The sequence below is a fragment of the Osmerus eperlanus genome, chromosome 14 (assembly GCF_963692335.1).
Source record: "Osmerus eperlanus chromosome 14, fOsmEpe2.1, whole genome shotgun sequence".
Taxonomy (NCBI): domain Eukaryota; kingdom Metazoa; phylum Chordata; class Actinopteri; order Osmeriformes; family Osmeridae; genus Osmerus; species Osmerus eperlanus.
Genome location: NC_085031.1, coordinates 11,238,215 through 11,252,618, shown reverse-complemented (window position 1 = coordinate 11,252,618; position 14,404 = coordinate 11,238,215). Strand labels below are relative to the sequence as shown.

General features: G+C 48.8%; 2 protein-coding genes across 2 annotated transcripts; both read left to right on the top strand.

Moving 5' to 3' along the window:
• The first annotated feature begins 3,965 nt into the window (after positions 1-3,965).
• si:dkeyp-118a3.2 (uncharacterized) lies at positions 3,966-6,569 on the top strand. The gene is made up of 5 exons (XM_062477586.1): positions 3,966-4,023; positions 4,672-4,980; positions 5,238-5,355; positions 5,501-5,608; positions 6,288-6,569. The coding sequence occupies exons 1-5, from the start codon at positions 3,975-3,977 to the stop codon at positions 6,451-6,453; spliced, it is 750 nt and encodes a 249-aa protein (XP_062333570.1). The 5' UTR covers positions 3,966-3,974; the 3' UTR covers positions 6,454-6,569.
• Positions 6,570-7,631: 1,062 nt separating this feature from the next.
• Positions 7,632-12,745, top strand: tyrp1b (tyrosinase-related protein 1b). Its single transcript, XM_062477584.1, has 9 exons — positions 7,632-7,703; positions 8,780-9,135; positions 9,363-9,471; positions 9,593-9,806; positions 9,956-10,160; positions 11,360-11,527; positions 11,848-12,027; positions 12,154-12,300; positions 12,446-12,745. The coding sequence occupies exons 1-9, from the start codon at positions 7,690-7,692 to the stop codon at positions 12,649-12,651; spliced, it is 1,599 nt and encodes a 532-aa protein (XP_062333568.1). The 5' UTR covers positions 7,632-7,689; the 3' UTR covers positions 12,652-12,745.
• Positions 12,746-14,404: the final 1,659 nt, after the last annotated feature.

The window sequence follows — 14,404 nt, the reverse complement described above, 5'->3', positions numbered from 1 at the left end:
TGCTTGTTTTCAAGCCCACATACATCTCCTCTACTATAAAGAGAATATCTGATAAGAGAGTTTCTAGAAACTCCCCTATGAACCCATTCTACTTCAGTCACAAGCCAGCTATGAACTAGTACACTGCCTGGTGTCACCAAGCACAATGTGAATCACATGTGACTGTATTAACATAGTTACCCTTTCAAGACTAATCTCTCATAGTCACGAATACGAGAAAGGGAGGGGGTGAGAGCGAGAGACATACTGAGGTGTACAGAGGGAGAGAGAGAGCGAGAGCGAGAGCGAGAGAGACAGAGAGAGAGAGAGAGAGAGAGAGAGAGAGAGAGAGAGAGAGAGAGAGAGAGAGAGAGAGAGAGAGAGAGAGAGAGAGAGAGAGAGAGAGAGAGAGAGAGAGAGAGAGAGAGAGAGAGAGAGAGAGAGAGAGAATTGGAAAGAAGAGCAGATGGGAACATAAAAGAGGGAGAGAAAAGTAAGGAGGAACAGGGGAGATGGAGATGGAGAGACAGATGAAGAGAAAGAGAGAAAAAGGTGTTTCCTCAAACCAGACACTACTAAGACACACCAGCCCAACACTAACATCAGGATCATGCTGGAGTCACTAAACAAATCGAATCCAAACACGGGTCTGTGAAGCACAACAAACATTCACACCGCCAGGGCAGTGAGCACACACACACACATTCACACACACACACACACACACACACACACACACACACACACACACACACACACACACACACACACACAAGAGAGAGCCAGACATTTTAAAGGTCTTCATTGTATGCCCCACCCTGTCTTAACTTTCCCAGAGTGGGATTGTTAGAAACATAAGTCCCCCATGGCATTCCGTACATACTTTCACCTAGCGCTGACAGAAGTATATGTGTGTGTATGTGAGGGAATGAGTGTGTGTGTGTGTGTGAAGGAGTGTGTGCTTGTGTGTGTATATGTGTGTGTGCGTAAGAATAAGTGTGTGTGTGTGTGTGTTTTTAAGGGTTGAAAAATGTAGTTTTACTGATCAGATGTTTTTACCCACAGCTTGTCTTCACCCCTCCAGAAAGCATTCCCAGAACTGACTGAGCGCTGGAGGACTGAAGCCAGACAGTTTATCAAACATACATCTGAATCCCCATTGACCCCTTTTGTATCACTGGGGGTAAATCTCAGAAGCCGTACTGACAGACAACATTGTGGTTTCAGAATGTTCCTTTCATTGTGTGTCTGTCTTCACCTTAGACTTGAGATTACGTTTTTAACACTCAGTATTAAACTTGGGTGTTGTAGAGAATCAGTGGGTGACTATGAACAGGGGAATTAGTGCAGACTTGGACCTGCCTTGGTATGTAGATTACAAAACTGCTTTGTTTGGACATATCTGTCTTTATGCAAACTGCTATGCTTTGTTGCCTGAAGCTGAAAACTGTTACAGCACACCTAAGAAGATGTACACGTTTGACACCCATCATTTTGTTTACTATAATGTAGGAAACTGGAATCAACAAAGCTGCTAGACCAGCTGTGACAAACTGAATTACAATGAGAACAGTAATAGCCAACATGCTAGCCACCTGTCAGACATGCAAAGTGCTTGTTATGCAACGTGATGGACACCAGTCTTTATTAGCTTCGTGGCACACCAGGGGGACATGCGGTGGCTGGGGACATACCAAGCCTCCCCAACTCTCTCTGACCTCAAAATACTCAATTCCCATCTTGTAGATAGAAGAGAAAACCCGCTGTCGGCCTAGAGAACCTCTCTCACAGTAGGCTCAACAGACGACCATTTTGGTCATTTTTTTCGTGGCCTGAGCAGTGTGTCTCTTTATTTGGATCCAGGGCCTAGGCCAGTCCCTACACCCGCATAATCACACACACTCCTCACAGCCCACCTATAATTGCTGCCACGGTTCACAGCGGGTGTGTGACATACTGCCTTGGCTTCACCAGCTCTCTCGTAAGAATCTGACATGCATTTAGCACCAGCATGCCACTTTCCCCGTCTGCCTCGTCCTCACCCTGTCAGGAGTCCGGCCCGGGACACCCCAGAGGTGGCAGTATGTAACATGGCGGCTCCACGTCACACAGTGATATTGTTGACCCGGGGCCAGTTCCATCTTACTGTCCGACCAACCTGCGGGCTGTACACACTCCACTGTGCGCCTTGACGTGGTCGGACACACATACTCACTCATAAACACACTTGACAGAGAGGAAAGGGAGTCTTGTTTGGTTGTTTTCGGAGCTAATCGTGGAGTTTCTGTTTGGACACCATGGAGTTCCATACCTGGAAAGGCCTGATTGTGGTTTTACTGATCCATCACTGCAAACCTCAAGGTAGGATGGCAACCTGGACTAAGTACATGCTATTATGTCACTCTATGAACCATGTTAAATAATGTGAGTAATGATTCACTTTCCCTAACCATCCTTGTACATTAATGTTGATAAAGTAACTGTATAAGTAGTGTAACCTTCTGAACCTTTTGAAATGTATGTCTCCATGCTATAATGATATGCTATACTTGCTTAACTATCTGAATAAGCTAAATTAATTATAGTAATAATTCACAGGAATATTATTAAACATTCTTGTACATTGATGTTGATTTCAACTCCAGACTGATTGCATGTATTGATTTTATTTTATATGTACCTTCATTTTATTCTAAAATTCTAATAATCAAAGTAAAAATAATTATCTCAATATCAGTGTTGTTAATAAGAAAAATCAAAAATCATAAAAAATGTATTCTGTTATCCATCAAACAAAAATATATGACCTTCTCCCCCTAGACTTGTCCATTTCCACCCTCCTCTCCACAGCCGAGACCAACCAGGAAACTGAAACATCTCCCCTGGACCCTGAGCTCTCTCCTGGGGAGGTCGTCCCAGAGGTGGCCCCCCCAAGCCTGAGGGAGGTGGAGGATGCTGTGAAGGAGGCCTCTGAGCTGGGTGAGGAGAGGGGGGCAGAGGAGGTGCTGAAGGAGCTGCTGGAGAGGGTTGTAGAGGCTGCACTGGGGGAGACAGGCAAAGGAGGAGGAGGAGAGGAGGTGGGGGAGGCTGTGGAGGAGGTCGAGGCCAAGGCCGAGGCTGGGTTAGAAGCTGTGGTGGTGGAGGAGGAGGCAGGGGTAACAGGAGGAGAGGTGGTGGTGGAGGAGGCTGCTGGCTTGGGGGAGGAGGTTGATGAAGGGGAGGTAGACGCTACTAAAGCAGATGGGGAGGAAGCCCTTGTGGAGAAGGTGGATGTGACGGAGGAGGGGGCGCAGGCAGAAGCAGCTGCTGGGGTCGGGGAGGAAGCCGTGGTGGAAGAAGGTGGTGCTGGAGAAGGTGAGGAGATCATCGAAGAACCAGCAGTTGAACCTGAAGTTCTTGAGGAAGCCGGAGCCACACCGGAAAAAGGAGAGGAAGAGACAGAGGTGGAGGAGACTGCAGGAGAGGTGGAGGCGATGGTCGACGAGGTGGGGCAGGAGACAGAGGGGGCCACAACTGCTGGAGAGCAGGTGGATCAGGAGACAGGGACTTATCTGGACTCTGCACCGGGTGTGGAAGAGCAGCCTGGAGGAGAGGAGGGAGAGGGCGCAGTGGAGGAGGCCGAGGCCCAGGGAGGAGCAGGGGAAGGTGGGGAGGAGGTGGCCGGGCAGCCCCTCAACAACTACGAGGAGATGGAGACCACTCAGTCGGTGGTGGGGGAGCCGGTGGACGAAGAGGAGGGCGGAGAGGAGGTGGTGGAGGAGGTGGTGGGAGCAGGAGAGGGTGAGGAGGAGGGGGTCACAGAGGAGGAAAGAGGTGAGGGAGAGGCAGTGGGGGAGGAGGGAGAGGGGAAGGCAGTGGCGGCGGGGGAGGAGGGAGAGGGGGAGGCAGATGTGGCAGCTGAAGGCGGGGGTGAGGATGGAGAGAGTGTGGGAGAGGTGGTGGAGGAGGCGGCGGCCGGAGCCGCAGGTCAGCTTCTAGCAGAGGCGGGAGAAGAAATGGAGGCTGCCGTGGAGATACCGGTGACCACGGACCCAGAGCAACCAGGTGAACTAGCGACGATGAGTAACAGACTCAGTTACCCTTGATCAAAGCTTCACAGAGAATGAGAAACAGTATTGGATCAAACCAGTTAAGAATTGAGTGGATATTGCAGATTGCAATATAAATACCACAATGCAAACACTTTGCCAAACTCCTTTTCTGTAGTTGCTCAGTTTTATAATTGCTTTAACCTCCCGTGGAATGATCTCAAATTCGTAATCAGGATGTAAATATTGAATATATTTGTGCTTAAACTACTGCAGTGGTAGGCCTTGCAAGCATCTCGCCTTGCAAGCATCTCGCCCTGCAAGCATCTCGCCCTGCAGCTTTGGCTAGGCCTCGTTTCCTGCTGTAACTAGACCAACATTTTCTCATAGGTTTTAACCCCTTGTGGTCCCTTGTGATCATCATGCTTAGAACAGAGATGACAGCAGGCTGCAGGCCACATCAGAATGTGAACAAGCTCTAGACTTAACATTACTATTACATTACTATTCTCATTATTCACTGCCAATCAAAAGTATTTAGCATTTGGGTGTACACACACACTACCCGTACTCTCTATACATTCTCCCACATTCCAGGTTTTCATTCTAGGGGGCCCATGTCTCAATTTTCATGTGTTTGCCAAATACCAACCTCCTTTCCTAGAAGTGGTGCCAGACCCAGGAGAGCCCTCCGTAGAGGAGGAGTCTCAGGACATCACCATCACCCTCACATCCTCGCTTAGCGGAGAGGACACCAACGCCGTGGGCGGAGACGACAATCTGGTGGGGGAGGAGTCTAACCACGACAATGAAATCTTCACCTCCAAGGACAACCTCAACCTGGAGCCTGTCAACGCCGCGCCCACACTCGACAACTCGGTGGAGGAGATTCCGGCCACGCCCCCTCAGCCTGAAGAGGAGGAGGAGCTTGGAGAGCCCATTGCGATTGGAGAGACAAACACCAATGTTTCAGGTAGCTATGGTTACAACAAAGCTCAAGCACAACATGGGCCCGACTTCGATGAAACAGAAGATATTCATACATCGGCGTGTTCCCCAACGTATTATCATCGCTGTAACACAAGTAGTGAATACTATACTGTGAAGAGTAGCTAAAAGCCCTCAATTCCTCCCTCCTCTCCTCTCTACCTCCTTCCTTCCTCCACCCCTCCCTCTCTCCTCCTCCCCGTCCTCCTCGCTCTCCCCCCCTCCCTCCGCCCTCCCTCCCAGAGGGAGGCCTGGGTCTGGAGGCCTGGAAGATCGGAGCCATCTCCGCTGCAGTCTTCCTCGTCCTGGAGACCATCGTCATCGTCGTCTACGTCCTCAAGTGCCGAAACAGAAGCAACAGGTGGGCCTGATGGTGAACTGCTGACGGGGGTTGGAGTATGCTAGTGTGCTCTGGACAGCTGGCAGTACGCTTATGATGATGACGATGATGTGACACTGAATTTGACACTGCATGTTTCATATGGTGTGTGTGTGTGTGTGTGCAGTGCCCCCGCCCCAGACCGGGCCTGTGAGGAGGCGTGTGTGGAGGCAGAGCCCGCCACTGGAGTCTGCGAAGACGACACACTTCTTGCCGGCAACGGAGACGCCCAACAGTGTGTACCCAATTACATTACATTACACAGAAGGTCTTGTGTAAAAAAAACAACTTAAACATTGCGTTATCAACAAAGAAACACCACTCCATGTCTCAATAACTTAGGTTGTTAAGCTACTGAGAACAAAAAAGCTACTCAGTCTACCTACGTTATTAACAGAAAGCTGCACAGCCTGAAAAATTACTTCCTGTCCAGTTAGCAGGGAAAAATGGAGCGCTGACCCAAAAACTAGTCAGTGCATCTGCTCATCGGTGTGTGTATGTGTGTGTGTATGTGTGTGTGTGTGTGTGGGGGGGGGGGGGGGGGGGGGGGGAGCTTGCGCTGGGGTGCTTCTCAGCTGATCTCCAGGCTCTTGTGTAAACCCAGAGTAGAATGGGCAGCGAGTGGGTCACATGAGTGGGCTTGCGTGTGTGTATGTGTGTGTGTGTCTGTGTATGTGTGTGTGTGGTTACTGATTTTACAACCCTGTTGCTCCTTGTAATCTGACTGGGCAGTGGAGTGTATCCACTACGCCAGTGTGTGGCTATGTGTGTTGTGTGTGGGCATTTTAGAGCAGGAAAGGTCAGACCAAATCATGCGGCATTGATTCTTGTCAGTATAATGCCAGTATCTAACAGTATTTTACCCTCAATCATTAACTAAACCATGTGTCTTTCTCTCTGTCTCTAACATACAGGATAGCAGCTCTAGACCCCTCGGATCTGTCCCAGGTTGTAACTCAACAACAAGATGTGGAGGAGGAGGAAGTAGCCATGACAGACATCCAACTGAGCTCCATAGAGCAGTCTGTGGAGCCGAGCCAGCCAGCCTCAGAGCAGGACCTCCGGACCTCAGTGCTCTAAGAGACGGCCTGCGGCCCACCCACCCCTCTCCCGCCCCCTCCCCCCTGGCCCCCGGCCCCAACACGGTCTGACTTCCTGTTCTCCCACCTGTAGCTAACTATTGCCCCCCCACCCCCCCCCCCCCCCCCCTTGACCAGGCCTGCCACCCTGATTCCACCCGCCCTCCAACCCCGCCCTCCCGTTCGCAAACTACTGTGACTTCAGTTCTTTCTGTAATGTCTACTGTATGTGTGACCCTGTAGGTGCTAGTGTGTGTGTGTGAGAAGAACAGAACATGTGAGAGCAAGGAAGAATGACTGGGTGTAAAAGTGTGTGTGCGAGCACGTGTGAAAGTGTGAAAGTATGTATGAGAGTTTGTGAGCATGTGTGAGAGAGAGTGAGAGCGAGAACTTGTGTAGATGAGTAATGTAAAATCTCTTAAGATACAATGTAAAAGGTCCTGTCTAAACCTGTCTAGATTGTTAGTATTGTCCAAACAAATTGATAATGTGCATTCTACAGTACATGATCCAGTATCAATGTTCTATTGTGAATGCATGAAAACCTTTTTCTTTTCCTTTTTTTGACTGTAACATTGTCAAAAGCCACAAACTGATGATAGTCATGACATAAAACAATTGATGTTGGATGATTAAGAATTGATGACCTTTGTATCATCATTTGTAATTGACGTGTACAGAATAAAATTATGTAGAAGGTGCAGTTGTCCTCTCTTTCCCCTTTTCCTTTACTCCCTATCCTGCCTCATTCTTGTACACAGCTTATGTACCTATAGGTGTATGGGTTAAAGGAACGTACATGCTTCAAATGATTCACAAGTCTGTGTGTGTCTGTATGTGTGTGTGCGCGTTTGTGCGTGCTTCTCCACAGTAGTTTTTGTGAGCTTCCACAAATGCCTCTGTGGGGCTTGAATCACGAGGGGTGCAGAAGTGTGTGTGTGTGTGTGCGTGCGCGCATGAACGTGCACGAGAGTGTGTGTGTGTGTGTGTGACAACACGAATACGAGCAGGCTTATGTGCACCCATCTGTGTGTTTTTGTGACAGAGTGAGGGCGTGTGCGTTTTGTGTGTGCCTGAGTGAGTGTGTGTTTGTGTGTGTGTTTTCCTGAATGAGCACGAGGAGCTCAGGGAGGAAAGGCCTGGTCATGTGGTAGAGAGCTATTTAAGACCAGAGAGACCAAAAGGCCTCCCCTAGGGGGTCTGCATTGGGCCACAGAGAGGGAGAGAAACAGCCATCATGCACCATCAGAGGTAAGAAAACACTCCGCTCTCCATCATCTCGCTTACATAGAACAACAATAATGATAATCAAATCAAACGCATGCATAATTATACCTAAGTACATCAATGGTCATCAATGAGGCACTTTCCTGCTCAGAAACCCTATTCTCTCTGCTGATCAAGCTACTGGGAATAATACTTCTTTTATTGTTGGAATGTTCTGGAACTTTCTGTTGGAATTCATAACCGCAACAGTGTTCCACATGGGCCATCTAAACCACCGTGCTGGTTAGTCCTGTATACCTGACTAGTGAGCAACCACAGATGCAGAAGATCCTGAAGATGCTTTTAGACTGGCTCACCCCCCACAGACATGGAAGCTTTGCTTTCACCGACAAGGACTGAATTCCAGGCAACGCACTTGTTGCATTTAATAACAATATATGATCATTTAATAACATGTTATGAAAGATTATTTCGGACCATTATTTAAATTTGTTGGTAATCAGTGACAGCAACTTGAAGTAGAACAACATACTGTAATTGTACATTGCTCCCTAGAGTTGGAAGTTTGTCCAGATAGTGACTTCAAGACCGTATCTCAGGTAGCTTGCTACAAGAGATTAAGAAGACTAACACTGACAGAAAGAAGAATAGCAAAGGACAGAAACTGCTTGAAGGAATATTCTATGTAGCTATATTTTAACAAAGTTTTTTTTAATCTTCATGATAACTATAGTTCGTATAGTATGACACTAAGTAGAGAAAATGAAACTGCTATGATCCATGTTTTAAAATTGAATCTTGTTTAAAGTTTGGGGAAAGAAGTGTGGGCTTTAGAGAAGCTAGTTTGTCTGACACATGAGCAGAAGGTTGCAGGCTCCACACTTTAGTTTGGAAAGAATCAGATAATTTAGATTCAGTCTACATTTCCTAAATGCCAGACAGGCGAATTATTACAACAATGGACCTTGGATATGTAATCCCTCTCTGCTCTGCGCTCTACCTCCCTCCCTCCCTCCCTCTCTCCCTCCTACTCTCCATCCATCTTCCTCCCTCTCTCCCGCCCACCTTTCTCTCTCCCTCTCCCTCCTTATCCCCCTCAGTACGATGCTGGGAGTCCTGGTGGTCACCCTGTGTGCAGGCTTGACGGCGGCGCAGTTCCCCCGGGAATGTGTGACCCCAGAGGGCCTCAGGAGCGGCCAGTGCTGCCCCTCTCCGACGGGGGTGGTGGCTGACGAGTGTGGCTCCAGCACGGGCCGCGGCCAGTGCGTGACCATCGCTGCCGACCGCCGTGCCCACGGGCCCCAGTACCCGCACGATGGGCGTGACGACAGGGAGAGGTGGCCGCTGCGCTTCTTCAACCGGACGTGCCAGTGCAACGGGAACTTCTCTGGCCATAACTGCGGCCGGTGTCGCCACGGACTGACCGGGCCCAACTGTGACGAGAGGATCTCAGTGGGTGAGGGAGGAGAATAGGCTGTCTGGTTGTACATTTGTTTCTCCTCTCCCTCTCTCTCTCTCTCTTTTCTTTCAGGCTTCTTCATGTACTTGATTTACAACTACACTTCCATTTCTGTTCTATTTAATTCCCTTTTGTCCAAAGTGACATATAATTAGTGCACATAGTGAGTACAGCGGAAACATCTAAATAGTGCAGTACTCATCCAACCCTCTCTCTCCCTCCAGTCAGAAGGAACATCATGCAGATGAATGCAGCAGACAAGCAGGCCTTTGTGAATGCCTTGGACCAGGCCAAGAGAACTGTCCACCCTGACCTGGTGATCTGCACCCGGCGGTACTACAGCTATGACACGCACACACGCATAGACACACACACATACACACAGCCTTCCAAGACACCATCTCCTTCTTCCATCCATCCATCCATCCACTCCCTCTCCTCTTATATTGACCAGGTACCAGGAGGTGTATGGTCCAGATGGCAACACCCCCCAGTTTGAGAACATCACCATCTATAACTACTTTGTGTGGACCCACTACTACTCTGTCAGTAAGACGTACCTGGGGCCGGGCCAGGCCAGCTTCGGGGGGGTGGACTTCTCTCACGAGGGGCCGGGCTTCGTCACCTGGCACCGCTTCCACCTGCTGCAGCTGGAGAGGGACATGCAGGTGAGGAGGGCGGGGCGGGGGGAGGAACTGAGAGGAGCAATAACATCAATATTTCTACACATGAACAACATCCCAAATCCCTGACCCCCCCAGCCACAGAAGAATCCACGCACACCTCCTCCATTCTCTCCTCTTCCTCTTCCTTTCAGGACATGCTGGGCGACGCCACCTTCGCCCTTCCCTACTGGAACTTTGCCATCGGGGGCAGCGAGTGCGACATCTGCACCGACGACCTACTGGGCGCCAGGAGCAGCTTCGACAGCGACTCCCTCAGCACCAACTCCGTGTTCTCCCAGTGGAGGGTCATCTGCGAGAGCGTGGAGGACTACGACACCATGGGAACCGTCTGCAACAGTGAGACAGCCGTGATGTTAGCCTCGGCTCCCTGACGCTACCGCTAACTCATTTTTGATGAGCTAGAACTCATTGTTGTTGCAACACCGGGAGGGCTGGCTACAACAGTGCAGCAGTGGTATCGCCTCTGCTTTGGGAGCGCACATTTCCGTAAACCTTTTTTAACGGCCCCGAATGGGGTCCTGAGATTCTGGACTGGGGACCTGGTGAAATAATCCAATAGTTTTCACATGACTCCCGATTACCAGATTAGTCTGAGATTGGGGGGATTGCGGCATGAGATTAGGGCTCAATTCATTGACCTCTATTGTTCTGGGCTGTTTAGCACACCTCAGCACACCCGTCAGAGAAAACACTCACAACTGTGAGTGAATATTGAATATTTTAGTCAAAACAAAACTACAAAATATAATATATGTGATGTTATGAGTAAGAAATAGTTATCTGTCCTCCTTGGGAGACTAAAAAAATAATGTGTGTGGATTCTGCCTGGAGAGAGCATGTGAGTGTGGAGAGTGTTAGTGATCTGTGCTGTTAATCCTTTTAGGATTCAAGACTCACATGGTATTTCCTCCTAGAGCAAGCAAGACGTTGCCATATATGGTCATAATGCTGGCCTTATATGGGTTTAGGGTCTGATGAGGAAGGAATTTCATCGACTGGCTCCTTTGATCCAAAGGAATTAGCCTCAAACCATTCATTCAGGAAGTAGCTACTGCAGTGTTTGTGTATAACATTTCTAGTAATTGTAGAAGCATAATCCTGTATTTTATTTAGTACATTTACATTACATTTAATCATTTAGCAGACGCTCTTATCCAGAGAGACTTACAGTAAGTACAGGGACATTCTCCCCGAGGCAAGTAGGGTGAAGTGCCTTGCCCAAGGACACAACGTAATTTGACACAGCCAATCGAACCAACAACCTTCATATTACTAGCCCGATTCCCTAACCACTCAGCCACCTGACTACCTAGTAGTAGTAGTAGTAGAATAGTATTATTATAGTATAGTATAGTAGTATTATTAGTAGTATTAGTATTATAGTAGTATTATTGTATTTGTAGGGTGTGACATACTTAATGAGTCATAATATTAGTCAGTTACTGCAAGTGTAAGTACAGAAAGTACAACTATAAATGCATGTTCATGGTTTGTGAACAGTGCAGTGACCCTGATCTGCTGTTTCCTACCTGTAGACACAGAATCCAGCCCAATCAGGAGGAACCCTGCGGGGAACGTGGCTCGGCCCATGGTGCAGCGCCTGCCCGAGCCCCAGGACGTGGTGGACTGTCTGGAGCTCAACGCCTTCGACACGCCGCCGTACTACTCCACCTCCTCCGAGAGCTTCAGGAACACCATCGAGGGTGAGACCAGGAGGCGGGAGAACACACACACACTCATGTACAAGGCGCACACACACACACACTCACACACACACTCGACACAAAACTCTGGCAGATGAAGACTGAAACACAGCACACACAAATCCAAAACCAGAAACGTTTCTGCCTACAAATAGTTAGACCAGACCGACAGACACACACGTCCGCATACAGACTTAACATTAAAACAGTAGAAATACCCTTAGCAAAACACACACACACACACGACGCATGCACAATGAATTGCCCCTCGACCTGTACCAGAGACCTGTTGTAATGTCCTCTCGCTCTCCCTCCATCAGGCTACTCTGCCCCTCAGGGGGGATATGACCCGGTGGTCCGCAGCCTCCACAACCTGGCCCACCTGTTCCTGAACGGGACCGGGGGACAGACGCACCTGTCCCCTAACGACCCCATCTTCGTCCTGCTGCACACCTTCACTGACGCCATCTTCGACGAGTGGTTGAGCAGGCACAGCCCAGGTTGGGGGGCACACACACACACAAAGATAATGAAACACAGTCACATGCACAAAGATGTGTGCAAACACACACACCCACACCTCTGACCATGGCATAATATGCTCCATCCTCTCTCCCCTTCCTCAGGTGAGGCTGTGTACCCAGAGGAGAATGCTCCCATCGGCCACAACCGACAGTTCAACATGGTTCCCTTCTGGCCCCCTGTCACCAATGCAGAGATGTTTGTCCCCGCCCCTCAGAACCTGGGCTACACCTACGAGGTCCAATGGCCAAGTGAGTCACGCCCGCATGACCTTTAACCTTTTCGCAGGCGACCAGAGTGTACCCGGACGCTGGGGGAAGCACGCTGTGGTGACGGTTCTGCCCATATGTGATCAACGTCTGCAACCTTACCCACGTTCTCTGTCCCCCTCTGCAGCGCGCCCCTACACGCTGTCTGAGATCATCACCATTGGCATTGTTGCCGCCGTGCTGGTGGTGGCGGTGGTGGGCGGGGTCATCGCCTGCGCTGTGCGTGCCCGGTCCTACCGCTCCGCGGAGGGCCTGGAGCCCCTGCTGGGGGAGACGTTCCGACGCTACTCGGAGGACGACCGGCGGATGGACAAGACGCAGTCTGTCGTTTAGCTCACACGCCCCACGGGCCCTAACAGTATACCTTGACTTGTTTTGTTTTTTATTCTTCCCTCTTCTAATAAAGTTGAACTGGTTTTGAACCCTGGGTGTGGGTCACTGCGAGTGTGTTTATTCGAGGACCTGGAAAGTCCTGGAGAGTCAAGTTAGGGAGTTATCAAGCACAGATGCATGATAGCAATGAAGTGCATTAACGGTCTCTTGTGGACAAAATGGGTCATTACAGTTTAGCCAAACACCGTTTTGCAAAGACTGCCCAGCAGTGGAGTGGTCTAATTTAAGTCCAATAATGCGGTCATAACACAAATAACTGAATAAAAATGTATGATTTCGGGGAGGCCTTCTACACTAACAAATGTTTAGGACTTTCTTTGGATTTAGTTTACAAATCCAAAGAGGGGTAATCCACCGATATTATTTCACAACACAGTGGTTGAAAAATATTTTCCGGCAACCATAATATCGGTGGATTACCCCTCTTTGGATTAGTGGGTACATCTATCAGTTCCTGCTGCTACAGCAGAGGGCGTAAGGTATCAGAAAGTATGTCACCGGTGTCCTTAAATGTGGAAAGAGAGGGGAGCTCTATCTCCCACTTGACATAAGAGGGCCTTGCGTAATTACGCGTGGTGAGAAGCTTGTAACTTTAGTTCGATGTCATTGACTAAGCCGTGTGGGGGGACTGTATAGAAGCTAACTTTTTCAATGGATACCAACATCGGAACAGATCTGAGAGATATCGAGAAGAAGTTGGGTCGGAAGATACCAGACTGCCTTTTTCGTTCCATCACGGATGGAAAGCTTAAGGATCCCTGCTCATTTGGTAACAGATTTGAATCGCCAAATAAATGCAACTCAGATAGTTTGCCAAGCAAGTTACGCTTCCTTCGGCAAGAGATGGTAAGTTGTTTTGTATTTGTTCTGACGATATGCATAAAATATTGACTGTCATGTGCATGCTAAACTATAATTATTATGGTGCAATGTAGGCCCTACCCTTGAAAATAGTTCCTACATTTCAGTCGATAGGATATTACACAATGCGCTTCAACAACTTCAACTGCAGGCTGAGAGAACTGCTCTTGTGTACCTTTACAGCGCATGTGCTGATGAAACAGGTTTATTCATATAAATTATTGTTTATTAACTGCTCAAGTTTTAACTTGCCCTTCTGAACACACAGACTCACCTGCGGGGCACAGACGTGAAACTGATGCGCCAGCTCCTGTCAATCAACGATTGCATCGAGTCGACGCGCTGGGCCCTAGAGGAACGGGGGATGGTAGTGTCAGCGAGTCGGGAGGGTAGCCTCGCGGGGAGTCTCTGTAGCCTTGCGGACAGCCAGGACGCATCTCGCCGGAGCAGCGTGTCCAGTTTGCAGTACGGTAGTGATAGTCTCGACGCGATGTCTGTGGGAAGCTACCTTGACACTCTAGCGGTGGACTCCATTGCACCGCGCACTTTCACTGGATAGCATAAATGCGCAATGGCATCCCCAGCAGTATTGCAGTAAAAATGCAGTATTGGACCGTTACAAGACCAAAGCTTAGATGAGCTAATAAAAGGGAAGGCAACACTTTACATTAATGTTACATCAACCATTGCATTAACTAAATGCAATTAAATGGTATTAGCTGTATAGGTTATTACAAAATTGTCAGAAGTATTGTACAATTGTTTGGGAGAAAAGTTTAAGGGGTACTGTAAGTGAATGTTGTAAAGGGTCAGTTGAAGGTTCTGCTACCAA

Coding starts and splice junctions, on each gene's coding strand:
- si:dkeyp-118a3.2 (XM_062477586.1), top strand. CDS start 3,975: ATGGAGGCTGCCGTGGAGATACCGGTGACCACGGACCCAGAGCAACCA. Junction 4,024..4,671: donor CACGGACCCAGAGCAACCAG/GTGAACTAGCGA, acceptor CTCCTTTCCTAG/AAGTGGTGCCAGACCCAGGA. Junction 5,356..5,500: donor TGCCGAAACAGAAGCAACAG/GTGGGCCTGATG, acceptor GTGTGTGTGCAG/TGCCCCCGCCCCAGACCGGG.
- tyrp1b (XM_062477584.1), top strand. Junction 11,528..11,847: donor CTTCAGGAACACCATCGAGG/GTGAGACCAGGA, acceptor TCCCTCCATCAG/GCTACTCTGCCCCTCAGGGG. Junction 12,301..12,445: donor CTACGAGGTCCAATGGCCAA/GTGAGTCACGCC, acceptor CCCCCTCTGCAG/CGCGCCCCTACACGCTGTCT.